Consider the following 18,212-nt stretch of genomic DNA (forward strand, 5'->3'; position numbering starts at 1 on the left):
TTAAATTATGGCAAAAAGATCTTTTAAAATTTATTTGGCAAGGGAAAAGACCAAGAATTAAATTTAAATTACTACAAGAAGACAAGGAAAGAGGAGGCTTGGGTCTTCCCGATTTCAGGCTATATTATGAGGCATGTGGTTTATTATGGTTAAAAGAATGGATCACCCTACAAGATCATAAATTACTAAATTTAGAAGGGCGTGATTTAAAATTTGGATGGCATGGCTTCTTATGGTATAACAAATTGAAAGTAAATAAAACATTTAACAATCATTGTATTAGATCTTCTATTCTTAAAATTTGGGAAAAATATAAATCTACTCTAACATCGACAATACCACTGTGGATTTCCCCACAAGAAGCTTTTGTAAGGCGAGAAACAATAGGAAACTATAAGTGGCTAAAATATTCGGATTTAATAAAATTTGAAGGGACTAAATTTACAATGAAAACAAGAGAATTGGAAAATGAAGGATATTTATGTCATTGGTTTACATATATTCAATTAAAAGAACAATTTAAAATAGATGTTAAAAGTTACAAATTTACAAAAAAACTATCTTGGTGGGATGAACAAATCGATGCTAATAATGACCACATGATCTCTAAAATATATAAAATGTTATTACAAATGAGAATACTAAATGTACACGTTAAGCAACGTATGAATAAATGGGAGAAAAATTTTGGACACAATATTGAATATGATGTTTGGGATAGAATGTGGACTAAGGGATTAAAATTTACATCAAATTATAATTTAAAAGAAAATTTTTATAAAATGATGTACATGTGGTATACCACCCCTGAAAAATTATCGAAAATGTTTCGAAATATGTCCAATGTCTGTTGGAAATGTAAAAAAGAAATTGGAACTTTATATCATATGTGGTGGACTTGTAAAAAAGCGAAAAAATTTTGATCATCTATACATAATATAATTTGTAAAATGCTGGCAGTTAATATTGATAAATTACCGGAACTCTATTTATTGGGCTTTATGAACAAAGATTTGGAAAAGAACCATGGAAAACTTCTACTGTATTTGATTACTTCGGCCTGAATTCTCTACGCTGCAAAGTGGAAAGAAGAATTAATCCCATCTGTGGAGGAATGGATACTTAAATCCCTAAATTTGGCGCAAATGGCAAAACTAACAGACCAACTAAATGATAAAAATATGGAAGGTTTTCAAAAGGACTGGACACCCTTTTTCAAATATGTGGAACGGACTCAGAAAGTTAATATGAATATATAGTATATAAATAGCAAATTACTTAATTGTTTAATCTCTTATTAGAATTAATGAAGGTAATTTAGAGAATTAAGGAAAAAAAAATAACACGCTAGGATACTAAGCTGTACCGTCTAGAAAGTTGGAAACCTTAATCTTTCTATCTTTCTATCTATTTATTTATTTATCATCTTATCCCCCTTTTATTTTATTTTATTTATTTATATACATACATATATTTTCCTTTTTTCTTTTTTTTTCCTCTTTTTTTTCTTCTCTCTTCTCTTTTTTGTATTGTAAGATATTACTGTTTGTATATAATTCTATGTTTATTAAATAAATTAATAAAGAATTTAATATGAAAAATTAAAAAAAAATTAAAAAAAGAATCCATTATTTTTATAATGAGTTAACGTAAGCAACAGGAGCCAGAATTTGCAAAATAGAAGAGGAAGGAAAGAACAGGGAAGTTTATACAGCTTGTTTGGTGACCAGGAATATATGCCAATACTTACTAAATATATTAATTGTAACTGTCATACAGTGACAGTCCTTCTGAACTAGCAGATTAATTACCTTTTGGCAAACTTTTCATATCAACTTCATTTTCTGAGTTTTCATTTGAAACATCTTGATTCATGGTTTCATCTAAAGTTTGTTCTTCATCTGAGCCAACATATTTTGTTACAACTGTGGGTTTCCTGAATGGGCAGCAAAGAAAAATATTCATAATGCCACTTGTACATATTTCAACAAAATCACAGAACTTTAGCAATTTTGCACAGAATTACAGCCTGAAATTAAATTTTTATTCAAGGAATCTAACATAGTTCATGAAGGATTTAAAAAATCAACTAAAAGAATTATAATTGATATATAATTCCACATATTCAATTCTGGGCAATTGGAATTCAGATCTGAGGACAATCATATTCGATTTCAAATTAATTATTTTTAAAAGTGCAAGCAAATAGTATACTCCATCAAGTGCCACATAATTTTCCTGTTGTATCACCTCTTAGCATAATTATCAATTCTTATAGTCAGGATGTATCTCCTCATCCAGTGAAGCAGGCAATTAAAAATTTAAATAACACGCCAACTAACCTTTTGGAGCGCGATGATCCTAATGATTTGGATCTTTCAGAAGAGCTACTACCCTATATATGAAAAAAATGCAAAAATGCAAACCTCTTATATAGAATCAAAATAGTATTATTCCTCTGTGTGTATATCATCTCAGATATTACTCTGCATGCAAATTAAAGATAACTTCCTGTATTTCAGTCCTTAGGCACAATAAAAAGTGTATCTACAAGTGTAATAATTCATTATTAAAGTATGCTCCAATTATTGGAAGCATCAAAGAAACTTGGACAGGCAAAAATATATATAGATAGTAAGTATTTGCCTTGGACAGGCAAAAATATTTATTAATAAATAATAAATAAATAAATGTGCTGGATGTTACTATACCATTGTATAAAATAAACAAAAACTGTGTGTAAAATTACTGAGAACAGTCAAGCAGCTTTCTGTTACACACCACAGGGAAAAACAGTTCTGTGTCAAACTAAACCCCTCTCACAAGAGTATGTCAACAAACCCAGTACAGGTAGTCCTCACTTACCGATGGTAACTGGGATGAGGGACTCCATTGCTAGGCGACACGGTCATAAGGTGCAACGTCATGTGACCACGCCAACTTACAACGGCAGGTACGGCAGTCCCCGTTGCCATTGTTAGGCAAATCCTGCGTGGCTGCAGCATCCCATGATTACACTTTGCAACCCCCTGCCAGCTTCCCCACTGACTTTGCTTGTCAGAAGCCGGCAGTGAAGGTTGCAAATGGCGATCACGTGACTGCAGGGTGCTGCAATGGATGCGGCTAAGGGGACCCATTGTAAGTACCCCTCATTCAGCACCATTGTAACTTTGGCTGCTGAACAAGTGGACGTTAAACGAGGACTACCTGTGCAGCTTATATCCAGTTAGCAAGAGCAGTTTCACAAGTCAAGTGACAGAAAAGGATGGAGTACAGTGAACCCACAAGAAATTTATGTTTGACATGGGGGGGAGTGTTTAACACACATGGTCTGGCTGCTGTTATGATTCCTTTGAATGTCTCTGCATTCTGTGCCTATCAAGACACATTCCTGGGATTCCAAAATCCTTGGTAGCCCCTAGAAATTGGAAATATGTACTTCATGCACATGAAGTATAGAACTATATGGTAACAGTTTTTTACTGCCACAGATCTCAGTGGGACAGATCTCAAAGGGACAAGTAAACCATCTTCTTCAACATGAGACAGCATGGTATAGCAGTTACAGTGTTGCAGTACAAGTGGGAAGACCCAGATCCCAGTCCACCCTCAGCCATGGGGCCACTCTCTCTCTCTCAGCTCAACCGACCTCACAGGGTCGTTGTGGTAGAAATAAGAGGAAGGAACATTACATATACCTCCTTGAGCTCCTAATTTAAAGGGGGGATAGAAATCTAAGTACAATGTAGAGCTGGCTTCATCCCCAGAAAATAGATGTGTGGGGTAAAAGAAATTGTATTCCATCACCCCTGGAGAATACTCAATAGAGAATCTGACCCAGCCATACTGTCACTTCTGTGATACCAAGTCACAGCTTAGCCAAATCAGTTGGAAGATACAGAAAATGCACGCACACAACATACTTAATCCAGTTGGGGGGGGGGGGTTGTAGTTCAATGTGTTGCACAAACCTAATTTGTTTTATTAGTCACTTGAATTGTGTGGACTCAGAAAATGGGTTAATTTAGTAACTGAGGTTAATAATGAGTTGTGTAATCCAGTCAGTGACTCCCTAGACTGCCTCCTTATTTGAAAAGTAGCTTCTTGTTCACTGCCTTTGTCACACATGCGCTGGCCCTGAATTGCTCCTGTGGAAAAGAAAAATACACAGGAAAAATGCCAAGTTTGCTGTCCATGCATGTTTATTCACCGAAGTGTACTTAAAAATATGTCAAGCCATATGTAGATAGATACAAGCACACAAACATTTCAACAGGGGTACTCCTTTGCACGCACTGGAAGCTACGCAGGGTCAGGCCTAGTTCGTATTTGGGGAAAACAAGGCTAGACTGGGAAGCTGAAAAAACGACCCTGAACAAGGCAATGGCAAACCAGGTCCATAACGCTGCCAAGAAAACTACATAGTTGTGTCAACAAAGTCATCGAGAGTTCAAGGACAGCTTTATTTGAAAGAGGCTCTGGTATGCATAGTGTGGCAGTGGGTGCTTCAAAAATGATCCAGAGGAGTTGCTTTGGGCCTTTTACAGCACTAATCCCTCCCTATTTAATAAAAGACACTAAACTTTTGCAGGCTTCCAAGCGCACCGGAAAACTGAAGATGCAGCTTTTCATATTTCGGTTTAGTCATTTTTCAAATACTTGATTATAAGCTTAAGGCAGACATTCATCTTACCAAATTCCAAAGCAAGTATTTCTACAAAATATGCTCATACCAGATTTAGATTACACACACAATAATAAATAGGGGCGCACAAGGTTTAACATTTGAAACATCCTACTTCAATCATGCAAAAGTGTTTCATGCTTAGAACATCTCCAAAGATGGACAAAAAGTTTGTTTTGCACTTGGAGTGGGGTGTTTGAAACTTAAAAGAGGTGTTTTGGATTCAAAACAACTCAAATTCAGAACGATGTGCACATCTAAAATAACAAAAGTAATAAAAGTAATCTGAAAGATTTGAACCATCAAATAAACCATACTTTTCCATAACTGTAGTATTATTTTATCAATGTAGTCACTACCTTTTATTCTTACCTCTTCCCTGTTGTTTTCCACTGGAGCTGGAATATTTCCAGGCATACTGTCACTATCTACAGGAAACATGTAAATATGTCACATCAACATATAGAAAACTATAATAAATATTCAAAATATTCAAATGACCTTTTTATATTTATAAGACTATCAAGTATTATGCCGTGTTGAAGTCCAAACAAAACTTAGATTCATCTGATAAGGAACAGTAGGGTTTAACATCAGGATTAAAATTCAATCTATTTTGGATGAAATTAAGTTCATGACTTGCTCCATAAACCAATGTTGTCCCTTACTTGTTGATGGTGGCATTGACAGGAATACCAATTTAAATCATTCCTAGGTTGCTAAGACTTGGCCATAAGTGTGCAAAGCCTAGCTGCATAACACCCAGATTCCCATAACCTTTAAAGACAACCCAGTGCTAGTGGCTAAGAGCTAGAGGAGAAGAAGGCCCTTGGGATATGGGGGGGGGGTCGATGTACAAAGCCATGCGGAGGAGGTAGGGGCATGGAACACTGGCCTGGCACTGCTCACTACCTAAGACCCCACTAGATGGTGGGGAGGAATCAAAATGCAGAATAACCAACATGATTACATTTTGGTTGCAACACGACCCAAACTGTTTGGCTAATCTTGGGGCCACAATAAGTCTCTTGCTAGTATGAAATAAAGCATGTTCTCCCTTCTGTATACATCCCTCTTGTGTTACCAGGCGAGTTTTAAAATATCTGCTACTATTTTAAAAAAGAACATTAAATATGTTGTTGCACATCCAGTATGGCCTTGAGAAATCAATGCCCACACGGAAGTAGCCAACATCTCACTCAATACCAACAAAGTTGTTGAGATTGACAGCAGGGTAGTAACATCGATTTAAAAAATTTCACTGCTAAAGTGTGAAGTCATATATAATTCTCCAAATCTGATCAAGTACCAGGGTTCCAATTCTACATTCTCTGCAACTATTTCTTTCATGCTGCCGATGCTGTGGAGATCAAGGTAGTTCCTTCTTTGATGGTTTTTCAGAAATTTCTGAAGACCGACCTATTTCAGAGAACATTCCACTTTATTTTTTTATAGTTTATATTGTTGTTGTATTTTTATCTTTTTACTATGGATGTTTGTGTTTTTCTATATAAGCCGCCAAAAGTCTGCATAGAAATAAAACTAAGTAATAAGTAAGTAAGTAAAAAAGAAAGAAGAAACTGACATAAGCAATAATGGTTGAAAATAAAATTGGCAGAAAAACAATGCATGCTATGAAATTCAAATATAAGAAACAATGGAAATACCAATAGCAGATTAAAGTCAGAAACATTGACTCTTTCCCAATTAATATTATAAAATGTTCATTATTTCAATCATAAATTTCTTTATAATGCTATCAATTAAAAACAAGATAGCAGCAACTCTGACATGCTGTATAGTATTTCCTAGTTACACAATTCTGTGTGATGTGAGAAAATATATTCAAAAACTGCAAATCTTAACAGTTTTAGAATGAAGATTTTACCTATATTTTTGCTCATAGATAATCTTGGAGGAGAATTTGCGTCCTCAGATTCTTCTGATGAGTGAGCCAAGAAATCATGAAGTTTCTGCACCAATGTATTCAACTTGCTTTCACTGTTAAAAAAAAAAAAGATGCACCATATTAATATATCCCTTTTGGTGTTACAGTTATAGGATGAAGCAAGCTAGCTCTGTATGTCAACTAACTGAAACAAATTTGGATATGCACAAATAGGGGAAAATGGGATGTTTGAAGATTGAAACAAAATGGTCCCATTCAAAATGTTCTATTGGAAGTTTTGAATATTTCATGTTATGGCAGAACAAAACTCAAAATGTTTCTATTGTTCTACCAGGGAACAATGGAAACTTAAAATAAACTTTTGTTCCCATATTGTTCAGCCCATGACCACAAAAGTGCAGTGTAAGGTGACAGATTTTTTTTTTAATCATATGGCATAGCAGTTCGGTGTTCATGCTGCCTTTTCTTGCTGGGAAGTCCTTGTGAGGTCCAGCAGCCAGATGCGTAGACTATTTAGCTGTGACAAGTCACGTTGCCCAGGGTGCACCACAAGGAGGCTAGTCTATATTGCACCAAGTTGGGCTGAGAGAAAGTGACTGGCCCAAGGTCACCCAGCCGGCTGTCGTGCCCAAGGCGGGACTAGAACTCTCGGTCTCCTGGTTTCTAGCCCAGAACCACTAGACCAAACTGGCCCTCTAGGTGACAGATGATACTAAGAGTTACCTGTTACCGAATCTACAAAAGATTTGTTACACTTAGCTTTAGCTAAGGTGATGAGTTTTTGAAATAAATGCTAAACAATGTCCAGACTGCAAAAATATACTTGTTTCTATTTAACTGTTATTTCCATTGCTTGCAATCAGGTTACAATCTTACCTATTCACAAATATTTCTTACACAACAATCAGCAAATAACACTCAGCATGAATGATCACACTACGTATTTTACACACTACTTAGTATGTAAATTGAGAAATAAGGGCTTGCTTTGAATTACAATTCTGTATGGTAGAACACTCAAAATAAAAGTGCCCCACTTTGTCCTTATCTCCAAAATAGTGTGCTTTATTTCAGAACCTTCAAGGTATCCAAGGTTATCATGTTTTGCATCCTCCTAGATACAAATCATTATTTATGCACTTCTATCTGCCAAGATCTGGTATCTTGATTGGGCATATATCTGAGGATTGGCACTTGATGCTTCCTTTATTTTATTTATTTTTTATCCCACTGTTATTATTTTCATAAATAACTCAAGGCAGCAAACAAACCTGTCATGCTCCCAGATCAAATGTTCCCAGAACATCTGATCCAACTCGCATGCATGAATGGAATCAACACGGGTTGAGATTTGCATGTCAGTAGAAGTGGGAGGGGGGACAAGCCAGGAGTGCGAAAGCATCTTGTTTGGACTATCTCTGGCATCCAAGGTCAACCAGCAGAGCCGCTGCAGACATCTGCACAGAACTTAACAGACTGGCACGGAAAAGGGGGCTGCATACCGAAGAAGGGGGAAGGGGTTGAGTTCATTGGGCTGTTTCACTTGGGGAAAGCGTGGGAACTTCTATTTGCAACCTTTTCTCTGTACTGCACACTACAATCCATTAAAGAGATTTCTACTTAATCACGTATGAATCTAATGGCAAGCTGAGTAGGCAGTCATCACATAAAGTTGTGAATCATTAATCTGACTCTACCTGGAGACGTACGTACTCAGAAGAGAATCCAGATTCTACAATTATGTCGAAATTAACATCAGGAGATCCAACTGCACCATTGGGGACAAAGGGACAATGATGCAGCTGATGGAACCAGAGGCGGTGGCTAGATCAATGGCTGGATCTGATGGAGATTCGGAAACAGAAGGTGCTGTGGGAAACTCCTTACCTCAGCAAAGCTGTGCGGTGGAGCTGGACACAGAACTGATTACATTAGATGTCACTTGAGGCTCCAAAGCAACAGCATCCTGGCTCCAGCCACCAGGTCACCCAGATCTCCAGGGAGTGGAACAGACACCACCCGGAGATCAATGACGAAGTACCCAAAACTGAGAAGAAGGGGTGAGGGACGAAGTCACACCGACTCACCAATCAACAGACGTGCGACCAAAGACCAGGAGGTCCAGTTCCAAGGACTCTGAACCTGAACAAGATGCTACCCCAGACCGAATGCAAAATCTAGAAGATAGCCTCCATGGAAACCATCCTGCAAAGCATCTCACTGTCCTTGGATTGGGCATTAAGTCAACCGGGAGGTGGAATCCATCCTGTCATCCAAAAGATCCACAACCGAGCCAACCCCCGGATCAAGACAACCATCTCCGGCGTCGGAGACCAGGAAAAGCAGCCAACCTTTGGTGACATGGGGAGAACCACTAGCTGGACATGTAAGTCTTCCCCCTTCCAGGAGTGGGCACCGTGAGCTGCAGATGAAGTTTAATGGGGACCCTCAGCAGCTGTCCTTTTTCATACAGTTGTAATCGAAATTATTCAACCCCCATTGTAAATCAGGTTGATTGTCAAAATGTACAGACTTTCAGCTGTTTGCAATGAACAAATCAAACAAAAGCAATTGAAATAGCTCAACACAACAAATGCTTCAAGTGATGTCCCCAAAGTCAACTGAAAATGCAACTTATCATGACTTCTTCAGTCTCCAAATTATTCAACCCCTTCATGGCAAGCATCTTCAGTACTTAGTAGAGCACCCTTTTGCTGTTATGACCTGCTGCAAACAAGATGCATAGCCAGACACCAGCTTCTGGCAGAGTTCCTGAGGAAACTTAGCCCATTCCTCATGAGCAATGGCCTCCAGTTCAGTAATCTTCTTGGGTTTGCGTGCTGCAACCGCCTTCTTCAAATCCCACCAGAGATTTTCTATGGGGTTCAATCAGGTGACTGTGATGGCCACTAAAGAATCTTCCAGGACTTCTTCTGCATCCAAGCCTTAGTGGAATTTGAGGTATGCTTGGGACCATTGTACTGTTGGAAGGTCCAGTGTTGCCCAAGCTTCAGCTTCCTTACAGAAGGCATGACGTTTTCTCCTAGGATTTCCTGATACTTCAATGAATCCATCTTGCCGTCCACACATTGCAGGTTTCCAGTGCCAGAGGATGCAAAGCAGCCCCAGAGCATCACTGAGCCACCACCATGCTTAACTGTAGGCAGAGTGTCTTTTCAGCGTATGCTTCATTCTTCTTCCTCCAGACATACCACTGATCCATCGGGCTGAAAAGGTCCAGTTTTGTTTCATCGCTCCACAGAACAAAATCCCAAAACTTCTGTGGCTTAATCATAAATATGATTTTGAGCATACTGGAGCCGACTTTTCTTGTCCTTTTGGGTCAGTAGTGATGTACGTCTTGGAGTTCTGGCATGGGAACCTTCTGTGTTTAGTACGCGCCTTACTGTGCTCACTGAAACCTCAGTGCCTGTTGCCACCAAGTCTTGCTGCAGGTCTTCTGCAGTCACTCGAGGGTTTCTCTCCACCAGACTTCTCAGAAATCTGGTTGCAGCCACTGACAGCTTCCTTTTTCTGCCCCGTCCAGGTAGTGTAACCACGGTTCCTGTAACTTTGAACTTGCAAACTATACTTCCAATGGTGTCTCTAGGAACATTCAGGGCCTTCACTATCTTTTTGTATCCTGTTCCTTGTTTGTGAAAGGCGATGATCTCTTCTCTTACCTTTTTGGGCCATTCTTTTGACTTAGCCATACTGTATTTCTAACATGCAGTCAAACGTGACACTCAACAAACCCCTAGCCGCTTCAGGTATTTCAAGTGTTCCAGCTCAAGCACACCTGGTGCAACTAATGAAGCCCCTGATTAGTTATATCAGGTGTGCTTGAGACAACATGTGTTTTGCATACTGTATGTGTGCAGTTGTGACGGATTCTATTCAGGGGATTGAATAATTTTGAAACCGGAGATGTCATGATAAGTTGCATTTTGGGGACACCACTTGAAGCATTCATTGTGTTGAGCTATTTCAATTGCTTTTGTTTGATTTGTTCATTGCAAACAGCTGAAAGTGTACATTTTGGCAATCAACCTGATTTGCAATGGGAGTTGAATAATTTTGATTGCAACTGTATTTATAAATATAAAAATTATAAAAATTATAATAGCCATTATCTATGTCAAATGGCAGATGCGGTACATTAGAAATAGTGACAACTAAATCAAGCAAAGTTACTTATTAAAGCTTAAAATACATGTTTCATATTTGCAACTGATGCGATTTCCTAAGTTGTCTTTTTTTAACCATGGTTTAAAGATGACTGGATTCACACAAATGACAATGATGCTAATACAATCTGTATACCCTGTGACTGAAACAAAAACAGAAGCATTCCTGTTTTTCAGCACCAGCTCATTTCTTAATCAGAAGTAACTGATATCAAACTACAGAAGCTGTGCCTGTTAAGGAAACTAACGGGGTAAAAAGTGGGTTTATTATTCAAGATGCTCAGCTAATGTTTTCCTCCAACTCAGGGCAGTGTTTCTGTTCAAATTACTGTAATATCAATAAATAAGTCCTGCTTAAATTTATGCTAGCTTCTAAACTCACGGATTGGAATCAAAATTAAAATCAACAGTTCAGTTTAAAATCCAGTTCAGGGAAAAATTCTTTCATGAATGTACTCAACTTTCTATGATCAGAAAAAAAAGGGCTGATGCACAACTTGGAAAGAGGCCTGTGGCTCATGTCGCCACTGCCGATCTGTCCCATGGGGCCCTGAGAGAGACCTCGCCTGAGACCTCCCAGAAAGTGCCAGCCCTCCTCTAGCGCTGCTGTGCTCATGAGTGACCCTGCAGCACCCTGAGCAGCTCCTAGAACGTCTCTGTAAAGACGAAGGCAGGCTGCACCACCACATCCCGCGACAGAGAGATGCAGCAGCGTGCCAGACGGGGCTAGTGAAAGTATCTCCACCTAAATCACAGCTGAGTTAGAGAACTGCCCATCTTCTGAGATTCTTCAAAAGCTAAGCATGTTGTTTAGTAATAAATCACACACTCTTAGATTCAAAAGAGGTTCTAGATTCAAGCCCTGGCATTTCTATGTATTTATATATCTGTATATAAATCTAGGAAAGACCTCTCTCTGAAATACTCAGTAGCTGCTTTCATACATGCAGACAATGCAGCCATGGACCAAAAGGCCCCATGCTTTCTACGAGAGTAACATTCACTTCAGGAAGACAGACAGTATATGTACTGTAATTATTTCCATGTCGCAAGGAAGAAACAAAGCGCACGAAAAGGGTGCTTTGGTGCATCTACTCTTTAAGTTACTCCCTGTCTGACCAAATATTCTTCTTCCACGCGAAGACAAACTGAAGAATTTTAAGAATATTAACATTTAATTCTAAGTTCTTCTGGATTCCTCTTACTGGATTCTTTCAAAACCATAGAGAGTGTTTTGCAGCATCTACCTTCACGTTCACCTCTGACCTGGGGCATCTGCAGCAGAAAACTTCTGGTGTCTTCCATCACTGGGAGCCACGGAGAGCGGAGGACGGGCAGCCCGTCCTCTTCATAGCAGCACCCTTGCTTTGGAACGGCCTCCCCTGGAAATCAACCTGCTGGCCTTTAGGAAGCGATTAAAAACTGAATTATTCCAGGCAGCATTTCATTATTTTGTTGACTTAACTTATTGTGCCATTTTTATTATTATATTCCCTTTTATTTACTGTCATTTACGTTGGTAGATGTAGCTGCTGGTAGATCTTCATGTTAGCACAGATGTTTAACTTGTCATTTTGTTACATTCACTATTAGCCACCGACAGTCAATTGATTATGGTGGGGTATAAATGTAATAATTAAATAATTTCAACTATGATGGTGATGAAGATTGCTCAACCTTCTATTCTGGTGTGATACTATACACAAAATAGTATTTTAGTTTTGTTTTTTTTTATGGCGCTGAGTCAGCTGTGTGTTTAGAGCAGGTGCAGTTTGTTGGAGGGTTTTAGTATGGTGTGGAGGGTTAGAGATTTGGAGATTCGGACTGCATGGTGGAGGCGTCCCTTGGGGTCGCTCCCCGACCAGACCAAACTGGACTGCTTTTCCATCTGGCCCGTGCGGTTTCTAATTCTTGCTGGGCTGTTTGGTGGCTTGGAACTGGGTTGCGTGTGGCATCCAGAGCCCATTCCCTTACCTGGATCCATGGCTGGATCGCGGCTTGGAGAAGTGGCCTTGGGGGACTGGAGGCAGCAGCTGGATTGTGGGACCGCCAGGAACACGGATTAGCAGCCTCGCGCAGGAAGCGCTCCATGCATTTTGCATCAGCTGGCAGTGCGGCGGTGGGAAGGAAGCTGGTGCGGACAATGGAGGAAGCTCCTACTGGCCCACGGAAGGGACTGTGCCAAGAAGCAAGGAGATGAGGAGGATGCTGGAGTGCAGACAAGGGCTACCTCTTTCTGTCGCAGCTGCATGGGCATGAAGGATTTTGCTGTGGCAGAGGCAGGGCTGGACCAGGCTGGTTGCCACTGCCTGGGCCCTGTGGCTACAGTTTCTTCCCCCACATGGGTGGGTAGCCTTTGCCTCCCCCTTGGCTGAGAGTTGGAAGGTGCTGTCAATAGCTACCCACATGAACTGTTCTCAGTCGGTAGTCATCGTGACCCAAGAAGACTTGATTGGAAGGACTGTAACTAGAATGGTTAATAAAGTTGGAAGCCAGGTTGTTCCCTGCGATTCTGTCTCCCTGCCCATGGGTGAGAGCAAGGGAAGGGTCTTCTGAATCACTGGAATTGTGCAACTGGGGCCTCAGCAGTCTGGTGAGAGGGGACTGGCTTACGGCATGGTGTGGTTGGTCGGTGGGGGGATGAAGAGAAATGGCCCTTGATTAGCTGGAGGTGCTGAGTGCTGAATATTGCAGAAGAACCTCGGTCATTAAGGAGCCCTTATTAGTGGATTGCAGGCTATGTGCGGGGTGGGGGGGTGGGCCTGGGCCTTGATGGACAGGGGAGGGGGGAGGGCTCCAAAGGGATGAGGGCCAGCTATAGCATCTCAGTAATGACAGGTAGAGGGAGAAATGGTGGGAGACGCGGGACAAGGCATTTACAAGGAATGGGCCACAGCTATATTGTTCCTGTGGCACATTCCAGCCCCCCAAACTCACTCCCGAGCCCCAGATGGCAGACTTTCAAGGCCCTGGGTTGTCGGCTGCTGCTGCACGCCAGGTCAGTATGTAATAAGGCCACCCTCATCCATGATCTGATCATGGATGAGAAAGCTGACCTGGCATGTATTACAGGGACCTGGCTGGGAGAGGGAGTCCCCCTTTCTGAGATGTGCCCAGCAGGTTTCCAGGTGTGGCACGAGCCGAGATCCTTGGGAGGCATCCAGGGGCACTGCTCAGATTGCCGGGTGCGAGACCCCGTTTATTAAGTTGGGCTCTAGGGATCAGTATGGACTGTTGCTACTGTACCAGCCTCCCTGCTGCATAGCAACCTCCCTGCCTGAGCTTCTGGACTCTGTGGCCGGGTTGGCAGTGGAGTTCCCCAGGCTTATGGTGTTGGGGGACTTCAACTTGCCATCTCCAGGCATGGGGTCTGAGGTAGCTCAGGAGTTTGTGGCCACCATGACAGCCACGGGCCTGTCCCGAGTAAGCCAGGGGCCGACGCATAATAGTGGTCATTCACCTGACCTGGTTTTTCTGTCGGAGCAGTGGCAGAGTGCTCTGAAATTGAGGGAGGTATTGGTTTCTCCCCTGTCATGGTCAGACCACTTCCTGGTAAGCCTCCAGTTCTCTGGCGCCACCCCGCTCCACAGGGAGGCTGGGCCTGTCAGATCAGCCCGCCCCAGGCGACTGATGGACCCAGTTGGGTTTCAGAGGGAGCTCAGGGTTGTTCTGGGAAGTTGCTGCACAGTCTGACTGAAACCTCGATGGCCACATGGAACGAGAGCGGCCGAGGCTCTGGATCAGATCATGCCTGAGCGGCCTCTCCGTGCCCACGGCTCCCATGGCTCCCCGTGGTATACATAAGAGCTGAGGAAGCTTAGGAGGGCTAAGAGATGCCTAGAGCACCACTGACAGAAGGCGGGGAGTGAAGACGATTGAACCCAAGCTAGAGCTGCTATTAGACCTACCTTGTGGCAGTAAGGGTGGCAAAATGTGATTATTTCTCCGCTCTTATTGTGTCTACAGTCTGTCGCCCGGAGGCCCTATTTCGGGTAACTCGGTCCCTCCTTGGAGGGAGTAATACCGAGCTTCACCTACGGGGCTGCTGTGAGGAATATGCCGTGCGTCTGGCGGATAAAGCCACTCGCATTCGCTCTACGTTGGACTCCAGCTTTAAGGCAGGACCAGTAGAGGATACGGAGCCAAAGTCTGGCATGGTTATCTGGGGGAGTTTGATCTGGTTGCACCTGAGGAAGTGGACAGGGCCCAGTGGACAGGGCCCTCGCAGCTACTAGTTTGGCCACTTCTGTATTAGACCCGTGCCCCTCCTGGTTGGTCAAGGCTGCCCGGGAGAGGACACATGATTGGGTCTGGGTGGTGGTTAATTCCTCTTTGAGAGAGGGGGTGCTCCCGTCGCCTCTTAAGGAGGTGGTGGTGCGTCCTCTCCTCAAGGGGCCATCACTCAACCCAACCAGCTGGGATAGTTTCCGTCCAGTCTCCAACCTCCCCTTTGTAGGGAAGGTTGTGGAGAGAGTGGTTGCATGGCAGCTGCAGAGGACCCTGGATGAAGCGGATTATCTGGACTTTTTTCAGCCACGATTCAAGCTGGGTTACAGGACTGAGACGGCATTGATCGCACTCTTAGATGACCTCTGGCAGGAGCGGGATGGGGGCAGTGCGACCATCCTTGCTCTTCTTGACCTCTCAGCAGCCTTCGATATCATCGATCATGGTATCCTTCTGGACCAGCTTCGGGAGTTGGGGGTGGTCGGCACAGTGTTGTGCTGGTTCTCCTCCTTCTTCCGGGGTCGGTTCCAGGGGGGGGAGAGGTCCAGCCTGCATCCCCTACTTTGTGGGGTGCCTCAGGGCTCAGTTCTCTTCCCTCTCCTATTTACCATCTACATGAGGCCACTGGGGGAGGTGATCTGACGGTTTGGGATAAGGTATCATCAATATGCCAATGATACCCAGCTTTATATCTCTGCCCCGGGCTGCCTGAGTGATGCTGTGGATGTCCTGACCCCGTGCCTGAAGGCTGTAAGGGCCTGGATCCGGTGCAATGGGCTTCGACTCAACCCAAGCAAGACTGAGTGGCTTTGGATACATGGGCCTTCCGGTGACAAGGTTTTTCCATTATTGGTCCTGGATGGGGTTGCACTGCCCCAGATGGACCCACTGTGCAATCTGGGGGTCCTCGTAGACTCACAGCTCCTGCTTGAAGAGCAGGTGGCAGCCATGGCTAGGAGGGCCTTTGCACACCTTTAAGTTGTGCGCTAGTTGTGTCCATTCCTGGACCAAGAGGCTTTGCTCACAGTCACTCATGCCCTCGTGATCTCGTCTGGATTACTGCAATGTGCTCTACATGGGGCTGCCCTTGAAGAGCATTCGGAAGCTTCAACTGGTACAGAATGCAGCTGCATGGGTAGTAAATGGTGTTGGATACTCGACACATGTAACACCACTAGTACGTGAGCTGCATTGGTTGCCGGTGTGCTTCCAGGTGCAATTCAAGGCGTTGGTTGTCACCTTTAAAGCCCTTCATGGCTTGGGACCAGGTAACCTAAGGGACCGTCTTCTCCCAGTTGTTTCTACCCATCCAATTCAGTCTGGTAGGTTGGGTATGCTATGGGTCCTGTCAGCCAAGGAATGTTGGTTGGGGGGGAGTTAGAAGGCGTGCCTTCTCTGCCATAGCACCTGCCCTCTAGAATATTCTCCCTCCAGAGATCAGGATGTCCCTGACCCTGCTGGCCTTCCGTAAGGCCGTGAAGACCTGGTTATGTGCCAGGCCTGGGGCCCCAAACGTGCTAATGGCCCCGTTTCTTGGCTATATTAACATCTTACACTGCTTACTTGGCAACCATATATATTTATTTTGCACTTTGAATTGTTTTAATTATTTTAACTGTTTTATAATTTTTATGATTGTAATAAATTTATGATTTATAATTTTTATGATTGTAAGCCACCCAGAGTCACTTGTTGAGATGGGTGGCCATAGAAATTAAATAAATAAATAAATAGCTAAATAAATAACACGCAGATACACAACTGTGAAATACTATTTTAAAACTTCCACTCCTGCACTGCTTATCTATCTACCCAACTACTGTAACTGTCATGACCTCCCAATTCTCTCTACATAACTAAAATACAGCATCTGCTCTCGTTAGAAACATAAATAAGAACATATAAATGACTTTTACGTATCTCTCACATTTCCTGCAGTTGCCACACTGTTCAGTGGGGTATGGCATACTTGAGCTCTAAACATAACAGATACTATGCCGTATTCATTTTGCCCAATTACTGCAAGAAAAAGTGCCAACACAGTAGTGCCTCAGAGTACCTATGCAATTTCCACCCCATATATCGCTCAAAGGTAAATGCACAGAATCAATTATCAGAATTCTCCTACTTATCAGGTTTCCGGTGAGAGTCATGGCTGACTGAAGACGTCTCTGCAAATGAGCAATGAGCAGAGACGACCACTGTGAAGATCAAAGGACTGGTGAGTAGACCGGCCCTTCAAATCTCTCTGGAGAGGGAGAAAACAGGAGATTGCCCACGAGTGCTCTGAATGGCAGCTCCTCACGAGGAGACCATAAAACAACGGTCTCCTGGGGGTTTGAGCGCCAGGAGCAGAGCGAGACGACACCTTTGCTCTCAGCAGTGGCAGAGCCTTTCATAAGGGCACTAAGCCAGCCGAACTCACTTTCTAATCACATTCGGAAGTGTTCAATTCAATCACTTTAAGGATATTAGGGACCTTCACAACAGCAAGCTTAATTTGGCACTGGCTGAGTTTTACCTCCTCCTTTGGATTTAAGAAACTTTAAACAGAGACTTAAGAATTTAAAACAATATACAATTGGCAAAAAGCAGAAGAAGAAAAAAAGGATTTTGATGTAAGAAAGTTTTAAAGAGATTGGGTGACCAGAGAGATTTGGAATATTGGTATTTTTGCTGTAAGACTTGAAAAACAAATAAATAATTAAATAATATACTCACGGGAAACGACTGAAACTGAACTACTGTAAACCTCCCAGAGCCCCCCATTGGGGGAGAGGGGCAGTAATATAAATCAAAGAAATAAATAAATAAACCCATATTAGGGACTGAGGCTCAATGAAGGCTGCAAATGGACACCAGAGGGAATTAAAGGACCAGGCAGAAAAGAGTTAAAATGGCTAAGCCAGCTGTAACTGGTTCTTAAAGAGTTTTTTGAAACATGGACTGAGATTTTAATAACAAATATCTCAGAAAGGATACAGATTTCAATGGATAAACTTTAAAAAACTTTTACCTGACATAGACATTATAGAGCTTGAAGGCGTGGAAGACAACAAAATTGAGATTACCAAAATGGGAATACAAAAGACAATCACAAAGAGGATCTGGGCACAGAACAACTGCAACAAGAAATCCTTTTTATGGGATTTACGAAGTAGGCTGGTGAAAGCTTTGAAGACTCCTTTCAAATGTCAAAGAGTGA

At 42.3% G+C, this 18,212-nt stretch overlaps 1 protein-coding gene across 1 annotated transcript in view; it reads right to left on the reverse strand.

Annotated features, from left to right (window-relative positions):
* Positions 1–18,212, reverse strand: part of ATRX (ATRX chromatin remodeler) — a 116,879-nt gene that overhangs the window by 80,681 nt on the left and 17,986 nt on the right. The window contains 4 exon segments of the mRNA XM_063313561.1: positions 1,812–1,936; positions 2,343–2,395; positions 5,057–5,112; positions 6,573–6,685. Of these exon segments, the coding sequence (XP_063169631.1) occupies positions 1,812–1,936; positions 2,343–2,395; positions 5,057–5,112; positions 6,573–6,685 (347 nt within the window).

Source organism: Candoia aspera, chromosome 12 (genome assembly GCF_035149785.1).
Source record: "Candoia aspera isolate rCanAsp1 chromosome 12, rCanAsp1.hap2, whole genome shotgun sequence".
Lineage (NCBI taxonomy): Eukaryota > Metazoa > Chordata > Lepidosauria > Squamata > Boidae > Candoia > Candoia aspera.